General features: G+C 39.7%; 1 protein-coding gene across 5 annotated transcripts in view; it reads right to left on the bottom strand.

Annotated features, from left to right (window-relative positions):
* Positions 1-12,110, bottom strand: part of LOC119657780 (protein tramtrack, beta isoform) — a 100,748-nt gene that overhangs the window by 4,662 nt on the left and 83,976 nt on the right. The window contains exons 3-7 of one of the 5 annotated variants that reach the window (XR_005250172.1): positions 5,227-5,530; positions 4,882-5,171; positions 4,449-4,818; positions 4,198-4,322; positions 4,064-4,135 (exon numbers count right to left, since the gene is read on the bottom strand). Coding sequence is in view for 4 of the 5 variants with exons in the window: in XM_038064851.1 (XP_037920779.1) it covers positions 4,064-4,122; positions 4,198-4,322; positions 4,449-4,818; positions 4,882-5,171; positions 5,227-5,517 (1,135 nt within the window). In the remaining variant the exon portion in view is untranslated. Of the gene's footprint in view, positions 1-4,063; positions 4,145-4,197; positions 4,323-4,448; positions 4,819-4,881; positions 5,172-5,226; positions 5,531-12,110 lie in introns of those variants that run through there. The other 4 variants (XM_038064851.1, XM_038064852.1, XM_038064854.1 and 1 more) reach the window with 4 other exon arrangements.

Raw genomic sequence — 12,110 nt, 5'->3', positions numbered from 1 at the left:
CGCGAAATCGATGAAAAAGAAGTGCAACGAAGATTTAAATTCCGCGCACTGTTTCAAAATTGATCCTTAGGGTGTTGATGTGGTCGATCCAGAAAGATCACGAGCGGAGAGGAGTTTGCGCTTTCTCGATTAAGCTTTCGAGATGTTCATTGATACGTTTCAGGGTTATTTTAGCTATTATCTTTGCGACGTCAGGGATTACGCAGATACCCCTCCAATTGTCACACTCAAAACGGGTGTTTTTTTTGGGCTTCTTAACCATCATCCCCTACTTCTACTCTCTGGGAAAGGTCTCGGATTCCCAAGATTTCCGTACGAAGGGAAGTAGCAGATCTGCAGTAATTACCGGCGCAGCGAGGAATAACTCTGTGGAGAGACCGTCAAGGACAGCGCCTTGCGCATTGATGGTGAAGTGTTTTTTCCACCTCTTCAGTTGTTTATAATCATAGATGAGAAGTCGACCGTTAACGTCCTTCGAAAGATTTGCAACCACATGCAAGCACCTTCGTAATGCGGTATACAGTTCTGAAATCATTGCGATTTGCGGTATCTTCGACTTCCCTGACCCGCGCAATGACAAATTCTCTCACGGCGTACACTACACTGAACTCTCCCTTGGTATAGGGAGTTCGACCGCGTTATACCCGCCATCACTCACAGCGGTCAGTAGAACCTTCAATTCATTCCGTTCATCGCTCGCTTCGGGACGTAGTTGGCGACCTGTGCAGCGGCAGAGAAAAATGCATTTTTGATGGCGGCCCAATGCTCATCGATAGTCTCAGGCGCGTTACTCAGTAGATAGCAAACAAGATAGTTCTCACACTGTCGAGCGACCACTGGGTCGTATAACCGGCTAATGTTGAACTTAGGGGTTCACAGCTCTCCAACTCTGCGAAAAGTAGCGGACGTAACACTCAAGCGAACGTAAGCGAGCATCAGATGGTGGACCCTTTCGAGGCCGATATCAGCGCCTCTCTTATTACGCCCATCCAGAAAACACCTCCTAAATCAGAGAATTCTTCTTACCAACGAGGCCAAGAGTTCGTAATTTTTTGAGCTTTGCTCCTATGATCAGACGTTTCGAGCGAAACAGTTTTTGTATAGGCTGAAATAGGCTGCTGTTATCGGTTGTGATTTTCGACACTAGATAGGAGAAATTATCAACGGTCTCAAAGTTGTATTCGCCTATTCTTAGTCTTCCCGTCTGACCAGTGCGTCTGACCGTTGTTGATGTCGAATGGTCTTGAGAGTGACCCTACTGCTTTTATCTGGCGTTGTACATTGGTCAGGGTTAGCCTAGTCAGTCTTATCAATTTCGTTGGGGTACCGAAATCTCTCATGGCCGTGTACAGTTTTACCCTGGCTATGCTATCATAGGCGGCTTTAAATTCGATGAATAGATGGTGCAACTATTGTCCATCGCTTGCCGCAGAGAGAAAATCTGATCTGTTGCTGATTTGCCTGGAGTGAAGCCTCTTTGGTATGGGCCAATGATGTTCTGGACGTATGGGGTTATCCGGCCTAGCAAGATAGCGGAGAATATCTTATAGATGGTACTTAGCAACGTGATGCTTCTATAATTGCTGCATTGTGTGATATCTCCTTTTTTATGTATGAGACAGACAATGCCTCGTTGTCAATCGTCAGCCATTGATTCGCTGTCCCATACCTTGAATACAAGTTAATGAACCACTTGGTGTAACTGGTCGCCTCCATATTTAATCAATTCGGCTGTAATTCTTTCGGCTCCTGGCGACTTATAATTTTTCAGTCGATGAATTGTACGGACTGTTTCTCCTATACTTGTTGGTGGCAGTATTTGTCCGCCGTCTTCAGTTGGCGGGACCTCCAACTTGCCGATGTTCTGGTTGTTCAGTAGCCCATCAAAGTACTTGACCCATCGCTCCAATATGCCCATTCCGTCGGAAATCAGATTTCCCTCTTTGTCTCGGCAGGATGAGCATCGATGTGTATAAGGCTTCATCCTGCTGACTTATTGGTAAAACTTCCGCGCCTGGTACGGTTTCTCCTTTTACTTTTGTAGTTCACAGACTTGTTGGTTCTCCCAGGCTTCTTTTTTTCGTCTGTGAAGTCATTTCTCCGCTCGACGGAGTTCGTGATAAGTCTCTGCGCGTGCCCGCGTTCTTTGAGAATGCGGCATTCTTCCCTTCCGTAGCTAGCTTACATTCATCGTCAAACCAGCCGTTCCGACTTTTTTCGTGGCTGGGGCCAAGTATCTTTGGGCCGTGTTAATGATAACGTTCTTCAGGTGGTTGTGAAGATCATTTGTTGATGCTTCATATCTTAGCTATCTTAAAAGACTACTTTATATTGTGGAAACTATTGCCGGACCCAAGATGATGTATTCCAAAGTACTATCCAAGGTAATTGCTTACCTCAATTAAGAAATCGGAGTGGCTGTGGTCACTTCCAGGTCGTAGGATAATTTGTTTTATTTTCCCACAGGTTGGCGAACGGTGTACTACCTACTTCACCCCGACCAACCTCAGACGTACCGAAGGAGGACCCTGAAACCAGCAATCTAGTCAGAGTGGTCACTTCGTTTGAAGCGATAACGTTTGAGGAATGTCGGGCCCGACATCAAGCGCGGACAACAGCCGCTGAGGTATGTTTCACAGTTTCCCTCTCGATCGTGGTGCCTTTCTGACCTACGTTAAGGAATACGCGAGCAGCCCCGGAAGTCCGGTGGAGAAGTTGGGGCACCGACAAAAGAGGAAAGAAAGAACAGTGACCGGAAATATTAATTTAACAGTCTTCGGAGCATTATGGAGCAATATGCAGAGTTTAGATCACTACTCCATTCGCTGTTCATCGATCGCGAGTGGGCTTTTCACAGCGTGAACAGGGGCTGGCCCTACGCAGAGGAAACATTCCGGTGAAATTAAGCATAAGACGTCTTCAGTGGGAACCTGAGTCCCCCTGGGGTTTTCATGCTGTAGAGGACGTGAAGGGGTTAAATGAACCATGCCATCTTGCAAGAAGCAAGGATGATCAATCAATATTGGGCACGAAAGATTGCTTTTTATCAAGATCATATCTTCTCATTTGCAGGATTAGCTAACAACTCCAGTGTGAACTTCTTTAAAAATCCATAAATTTTAAAATTAGTCTTCATGTACAATAAAATTACACTTCGATTGATAAGCGATCAATCGAATATTGTGATTCTGGGAGCTCAGGGATGACACTAATTGTTTTTTTCGAGTGAGGTTAGCAATATCTACGGACAAACATTTGGAGAAGAAGATTGATTTCTAAAATACAGAATTGGTGAAATATTCCATTTGTCAAAGGTAAGCTGGGCATCTAGGAAACTATCGCTTTTCGATCTTCCTTGCTCTGTACATACTTGCGGATCTCGCCATTTCGTTGCTTGCTCTTACATAATTGTAAAACCAGTACATTCAAACAGATAAGTATGGATCTTCATAGCAAACAAATTTCAAATTAAGTACTTATCTGGATGAACCTGAGTTGAACCTTTGCCAAAAACTTTAGAATTAGAAAAGCAGGGAATATTGTAGTGAAGATTAATTTGAACAAATTAAGAGCCCCAAGAGAGGAACAGCGATTGATTCCTGTTGACCAGGTTCCGATCTGAATATAATATCCCGTTTTACAAACTCCAGTTGGAGCTACTCCAACAATGAATATAACAAATATGAATAGATTTTCCCCTTCAAACATTTAAATTCTCATAACGTTTTGTCTAGAAAGAAGGTAAGCTACTACAGAAGCTCTGATGTTAATTGAAGAATATAGTAAAAACACAACCGTGTTTGAAGTATAACAACTCACTTAAAGAATTTTAACCACTGAATGTTTCGATTATCATTCGTTTTTATGTTCAGCGAAAGCAAATAAGCATGTTCAAAAAAACAATGTTAAATGAATATGTAAAATTAATTAACCAAATCCGACCAACTCCCCATTTAAAATCGATTCCCAACACAACTAAAACCCTCGGACTTGCATTCTTAAATCGATGATTAGTTATGAAAAATGCCAATATCATAGTTACACTTAATTTTTGGGAACGTACCTACTTTTGTTCGCATTTTCCCCTTTTCTGACAAAACACCTCGATATTGTAATAATGTTCTACAAGAAAAAACTGACCAATCTTTAAAAATGAAATAAAAAACATAAAAGCATCATTACAGTGAGAATAATTACCTGTATGGATGTTTGAGGCAACCATAGGTTTCACGATATCGCCCGTACAATGTACCGTATGACACTCCTAGTAGTTGTGCAGCTTTCTTCATTTCCAATTCTTTTGTTTTAATTGCTTCCATAACCTGTTGGATATAATAAACGGAAAAGGATAAAGTAAATATATTTCTTAAAGAAAGTAGACTCTAAACGAATGCTTATTCTCGTACTTCAGACACCCAAAACCACTCTACATTATAAGGCGCACTTACTCGTTTCGTGAATGGTTCCTCCCAAAATTGAGGTCTTCGTCCTTTTGCTAAATATGTATCCATTTTTACAACGTCTCTCCATTCTTCTTGCTCTTGAGGGGTTAAAAGGAAATTCGATGTTGAACCATGTTCGTCCGGACTGTCTTCCTCTTCTTTGATATCATCTGACGGGGAATCCATGTCGGCATCTAATTCGTCTTTGATCCAATCCTCAGGTTTGTCCCTGCTGTCCGTATGTATTGAGACACTTGGTTCACATTGCGACGATTCATCCATAGAAGGTGATTGAGTTGAATCCAACGCGTTTACATTGTCATTTGCTTGGGTAGATGGCGTTGTTGCGTTTTCAACTATTTGTGGCAACTGCGGTCTACGAGTATACAAAATATTAAGATTTAATATTTCATTCATTTGAGAAAATCGTCATACTTACGTGCTGTAAACATCGTATTCCTCATCTAAAGGTGGTCTACCTCGTTTTCGTTTTGGATTGACACCAACCGCATGCGAGTCCGCATTGTTTGGCGAGGGTATTGGTGTTAATACTGGCATTCGTGGCATCACAATTTCCTCATTTATGGTTGGAGTCTGCTCAATTCTCTCTGGAATGTTATGTTCAGTTTCGGGAATGGGCGGTTCCCCATCATCCTCACGCCATGACACCTCCGCAAGTCCCTTGATTTTCAACTCCTCTGCTGTTTTCAAAAGAGATGCCAAGTTTTCCTAATACAAACAGAAGTAAAATAACACGCCGCACTAGGAATTATGTGATACTCACATGTTCTACATTAATCTCCCCTTTGTACATGAATTCAATTAAGTATTTCACGTCTGAGAATTTGGCATCTTTCATTATAATGATGGTATCCTTTTCAATAGAGTAGTTTGTGAGCATCGAGTCAAAGTAGGTACTACAAGCGCACAGAACAACTCGGTGGGCGCGGATAATTTGCCCTTCACATGCTAAGGTCACATCGCAGAAACAACCTCTATCAAGGAGTTGTGAAAACATTGTTTGCAAGTTGCTGTGATGGTACCTCCATCGTAGACAGTACTGTTGCGGCAACATATTGATTGATGAACTGAAATTTATGTTGAAGGATTAGTGAGTGATTTGAAAAGTAAACATTGTTTAACTTAAATGAGAGAAAATGAAGTTAAGGAAAAAGGTGACCCGTGGCGAGGAGCCTGCTACCGCATTAATGGTTAAGCTGAAAGAAGACAATGCTTCGCAGATAAGTGCCCAGATTGACTTATCACTTTTTTTCCACAGAAAGGCTGATGACATACAACGCAATCATGGAATGTTTTATTTCCGCTTTAAAAACTTACCTGGAAGAGGGTATCTCGAGAGTCAGTGAAAAAAGCACACGTTGGTGCTGCTTCTAAAGAATGTCAAATCAGTCGAGAAGCTGGATTCATTTAGCCTCCTTTGTTTACTAGACAATAGAAGGACCTGCCCGAGCGGATTGTATGCGACAGGGTGTAGAGAAAACAGATGGCATGCCGAAGCAACAATATGTAGTAGATACCATCAACAAAGTAATCGTAGATGCCATCAACAAAGTAATTAACTAACAACGAAGTAATTAACTAACTAAGGCTTTGGGAGCCTTCAAGTCAGGGAATTCCTTTCACCAACGGGAGGGGAGGGGAGGAAGGGAGTTGTTGGCATATTACTCTAGAATGAGATGTACGACCATGTGCTATGGATCAAACTCCTATTGCAAGCTATACTTTTTCGTAATTATAGTATACTTTGTTCGAAAGATACTTCTTGGATATATAATGAATCCATTTCTTCTACTTGATACTGACGCGGTAATCACAGGAATGGTAACAAATAATAGAAGTACAATGCATCCAAAATTTGAAGACATTAAATATTTTTTTTTTTTGTGATTAATGATTCAGCAAGTGCTCTTATAGAACATGACTTTTCTATTTCGTTTTTAAATTAGATTGCAAATTGATAATTTCCTTGATAAACGAGGCGGAATGTATATTTCATATAAATTAGAAAATTTTTGTATTTTCCAATAAATCAGAGTAATTTAAATTTTGCATTACATTCAAGCAATGGCAGGTAGTCGTTGAAACAGTAGTATAGATCTCAGGAGAAAGCGAGGATTGATACTAACGATGAAGCCCAAAACTTGAGAAACGTCGGCAACAGCTCTGTTACCAAATCCTAACTCCACCTCCACCTAGTAATCGATCGGACACACGGAGAAAAGTAAAAGTGAGCGCCCTCCGTTTCCTAGTCAGTCAAAGAATAAAACCTGCTGTTACCGGTTTTCAAAACATAAGTGAATGCAACACATTCTGCGCTTGAGACAAATACTACTAAAACCTACACGGCAACAGGTAAACTCCACGTTTCGACTCTTTACGAGTCCAAATTAATCCCTGCCAATAAACAATCAATTTCCAACTAATACACCGATGACTACGCCACCAAATATTCTATCTCTCTCAACAAGAATACCTACCGAGAACTACCTGAAAAATGTCCACGTTTTGTAAAGTCAAGAGTTCCTGACAACATACATGCTAACAGAATGCCACTAAAGAAATGGCTAATCTTTTTGTCAATCACATCCTAGAAGCACACAAAACGACGATCCAACTCTCCAGTCCCACAAATGATATTTCTGTCTTCTTCATCCCATTTGTCGTATATAATCCAACCAAATCTCATCCTCTTAAAGCAACTACCGGACTACATCGCAATTGAACTGCATATCAAAAATCTTAATAAAAAAATCCTCTATGAAATTCTTCTTCTCTTCTTGAACATGCCACTCAATTCAAAGATGAATAAAAATATCCCCTTTATCGTAACCATACTAGACCCTGAAGCTTCGACTCTGTTTGGCACGAAGGACTCATCTACAAATGTCTAATATCTTTCACTTTCATCTGCAAATATATAACTACCTTTTGAGCAATGTGAAGAATAGAAAAGCTTCTATTCTCCTCGATGGTACCGTGGTCAATTCATACTAACCTCCTGCAAGATGAAGGACCCGTCTTCTCTGCTTTCCTTTTCTCAATTTTCATCGCTGATCTTGTACCAGTAATTTCCACCCATCATCCAACACTGCCATTCTACTCCAATACGCTGATGGCAATTACATCCTGTATTCATTTTCACGTAGCATAAATACCCTGGAGAGAAATCTCAATCAATCTATTTCCAGTTTACAGGATTACTTCCAAAAGCGGAAACTGCTCCTCAATGCCAGCAAATGTGAACCAATGGCCTTCCAAGGAAAAACCAAATTCAAAAAAAAAGTCGCATACCGGAAGCTCGGCCCTTGAGGTGTGAAAGCTTTTGTTTATTTGTTATGCAAGAATACGTATTTGGGCACACGATGGTTCCATTTATATATCACTCATAGTGTATATACGTTGAGTATACCCGATATTCAATTCGATGTGTTATTGTCATTGTCATCTATTGCTTATGGAGTAATAATTTGACGAAAAAGACGCAACTTTGACCTACTATAACCCTATTAATATTGGTAGGATTTGCACCAAACTTCCCAGAATGCTACTCCGTATTAAAACCTATATTACTATTACCGTATTTCGGGAATTAATTGTCCCTTCAGTGTTTTACCTCCTCAGAAGAGAAAGAAACACGGTATTTGTTTCCTCACCAAATTTTTAGCCAATGTGGGAAATAATCTGCTCAACCCGTTTTATTTTATTTAAACTCTAACTAACAAACCACCTCCTAACTCAAACCTATTATAATTATCTACCGGAAAGTCAGTTCATTTAAAGAGTACAATGACGCAACATCTATACATATATACCCGTTTGAGATTTATAGATTCCGACGCTGTATGTATTTTTTAATGGAGAAGGTTTTTACGCTATATCCATTAATGTAACTCACCACTATATGGTGCTACAATGGATCAATTTCTATACCGTTCAACCGATCGCCACGAGCCTTGGTAGTAGTATTTCCTGTTCACTCCTTAATGGAGTATACGGCATCTACAGTCTATTTGTTGTTATTGTTTTTTTCTCATTTTCCAATGAGACTGTGCTTCAGTTTTATTATCATCATACTTAATGCTGTGCAAGTGCTCAGCTAACAGTAGCGAGCCAAACACAGGACGAACACAGCCATCCATGACTACTGGGTTTCGAAACCAGAGCAACGAGATTGAGAGGCTGACGCTGTGCACCCTCAACCATCGCGCCGCCCAGTGGATATAAGTCGGATGATTTTACAGGACATCGTACTGGCCTATAACGGTTTCTCCACCGTTCATGATGTTTTTGGTTAAGGAAATATGTAACATCCATGAAATTGTGTGGAGGCGCCCTATCCTGATGAAACCACATTATGTTGCTTTTGTTAAGTAACACATTTTCTAATAAATCGATCAGCACATCTCGCAAAGAAAGATTCACACCCTTCACTTATCAATAGATTTGGGAGAAATTACGGCCCTGTAAGTTGGACTCCAATAATTTCTGCCGGTTTCGGAAAGTACTAACCGAGATCTTTGATTTTATATCCCACATGACTATACTCGGTTAATAAAAAATATACAACCCCAGTTTGCATGTATGAGGACCTCCTTTAAACTGGACGTGGAACTATGTTACTCCACGCATCCAATAGGATTCCCAGGTCCCACCTTTCTACCAAATTTCGTATCAATAGGAATCATCGTTTCTGAGATAATATGTGTGACAAACAGACAGACAGTAAACCGATTTTAGGTCTTGTTTCACGCAGAACCTTAAAAAGGAAAACTAGAATGTCCCTATAGACGCCGGCGTTCAATTTATATTATAACGCCATACACGACTTAGAATGTAAAAAAGTTACGAGAAATGTAAAGCTTTGAAGGTTCATAACTTTTTTAATAATGGTTGGATCATATTAAACCCTTTCAAAAATATTATCCCTTATACTAATGTGTACTTTAAGGATGGGTTTTAGGGAAAATTTCTGAAATATGGGAATATACCTAACTTTTTTTGAGCAGATAGATGCACTCTTGGGATTTTTTTCAGCTTTTTCGTTTGGATAGGTTCATAGAACGACATTTGTTTCACTTTTTAAGAACTAATCGAGCTCTTTCATTTGATATACCACATGCCCATAAAAAATTATCCTCCCCTTTCCGCATGTAAGCTCCCTTTCTTAAAGTCAACACACAAAAGTGCCACTGGCTATACGTTAAAAAATTCACAAGCCACACATTCCTACCGAATTTCATCATAATAGCTTCAGCCATTTTCGAAAAAAGTGGACGTGACAGACAGACAGACAGACATTGAATCGATTTTAATAAGGTTTTGTTTCACACAAACCTTAAATAAACTTTATCATAACATTTCTAAGAACGATTGGCCCCGAATTGATTTATATCCCAAGGGAGAGAGTTCATGCTTGGAATGAAAGGCAATCAAGGAAGATGGAAGTAATTACGAACATGGTCCAGCAATGCCAAATATAGTGGTATGGCCGAGGCATCAGATTAGATTACAGGTAGAATAAAATTTTAAAAGTGTTTCTCTCGAAACCACGTTGTTCGAATTGGACTCAAATCTAGCGTCTCCAATTTGCAACCGGTCTGCTCCACATTTTAACTGCAGCTTTATAATATTTTCTAGTGAAGCACGTAGAGATTTCCTCGATTGACGAAAATTCAACTTTCTGATGACCGATTTTAGATCAAGAAATTCAACGTACTTCACTAGGTTTTTGATTTTCTGCTCTAGATAAAAAATTACGACCGGCAAATTTTTGCCCATGGAGGCCATTCAAAAAAAGGAGCTTCATTGAATCAGGCATTGCGTAGCCATTTTGTTTTAAAATAATATAAAAATTTCTTTTTGTTATCTTACGCCTTAGATAAACATATAAGAAGAAAAAAATAACTAACAATTTTAATTCGTTTTTCGTCTATAAAAGTGAAAAATCACCCTTGATTTCACGCACACAAGGTAGTATTATCCCTTAATAAAGTTAGTATCAAATTGAAATGAAAAGTCTGAAATATAGTACCAATTGCACATATATGTCGTTTCCCGAAACCATTATTTTTCTTTTTGCTCTTTTTCAGATAAGACATGGAGGACTAAAACTTAACTCAAGAAATTAAGAAACATGCGGTTATCGCCGCTATATGTGCAAATCACACCGATTTAGAAATCTCTAATTTTCTTAAGTGCGGCCGTTCATTCGTTCATAAGGTTCGCCGTGAATCGGAAGCATCAGGCGGCGATACAGAATCTGTTGCAAAACGCAAAAAAACATGTGTGACGTTCTGACACTGTCCGATCTGCAGAATTTATTCAAAAAGTTCAAATGGTCATTGACGAGGACCCTTAAAAATCAATGAGGGCCCTTGCGAGGGAGCTTAATGTTTCTGACCGTCTTATACGTCGACTTGTCCAAGAAGATCTCCGGTATAAATCCTAAGGTTTGCGCAAACGAGAGCGAGTTATCTGATCAAAACGCCTTCTAAACAAAATTAAACACCCTGAAGCGCCAGAGATGTTATGGTTTTTTTCTGATGGAAAAATTGTTGACCAAAACCAAAAGGCCAATCGCAGAAATGACAGATTGTTACGATCGTACAGAGGTTCCTGTTGTCATGCACACGAAGTTTCCAGCTACTGTTATGGGTACTTTGAGCAACAAAGGACATGTCATACCACCGCACTTCTTCACTCAAGGACTTCGAGTGAATTCTGCTGCATACATCGAGTTTCTAGAAACAATAGTGGAACCGTGGATTAATAATGTTCGAGGTGACAGCCCATACATCTTTTAACAAGACTCTGCTCCTTCACACAAAGCGATGGCGACACAAGATTGGATGGCTGAAAATTTCCATAATCACATAACAGCCTCTGGATTATTGTGTATGGGGCGTAGTTGAGCGTGAAACCAACAAACATCCTCATAACACTATTTCTTCTCTGAAGGATGCAATTAATACCATTATGGTCAATTTGAACAAGGAGCATTTGATTCGGGCATGCAATCGTTTCCGGACCCGGATCGAGGAGGTTATTGCAACTAATGGAAATTTTATTGAATGAGTTTATCGATATATAATAAGTTAATGTTGTGAAAAAAATCGTCAAGTTTCATTCATTCATTTCAAACTAAAAGCTAATTAGTTTTACTTTCAAGTTTTCCTTAAATACCGTACGCACCCTGTACACAAATAGGACGACAGTATTAAGCAACATAGAAAATATCAATTAACACATGGATCAATAGGTCCCCCGACTAATCAATAAAAACGTTTTTTTTTTGCAAAATTCGACTTTATTCAGATAGTTGCTTTCCATAGTGATACAATCATGCCAGCATTTTTCCAAACTTTCGATGCCTTTCTGATAAATATTGTGCCTTCAGTCTGAAAATAGGCCGGAGCCGAATCTCTTTCCTTGGAGCTTCCTTTTGAGATCTGCGAACAAATGGAAGGATTTGGTGAATATGGCGGTTTTGGAGCAAATCGAATCGTAAATCGTGCAATTTCCCCATCGTTTTCATCGACTTGTGAATCGGTGCATTATCCTGGTGAAACAGCAGTCTTCTCTTTGCATTGTAAGGCTTTTCCTGCTTAATTGTGTCAACCAATAGAATCCATGTTTCATCCATTGCTA

The sequence above is a fragment of the Hermetia illucens genome, chromosome 5, assembly GCF_905115235.1.
Source record: "Hermetia illucens chromosome 5, iHerIll2.2.curated.20191125, whole genome shotgun sequence".
NCBI lineage: Eukaryota > Metazoa > Arthropoda > Insecta > Diptera > Stratiomyidae > Hermetia > Hermetia illucens.
The sequence above is the reverse complement of the archived record's forward strand: the minus strand, read 5'-3'. Positions and strand labels throughout refer to the sequence as shown.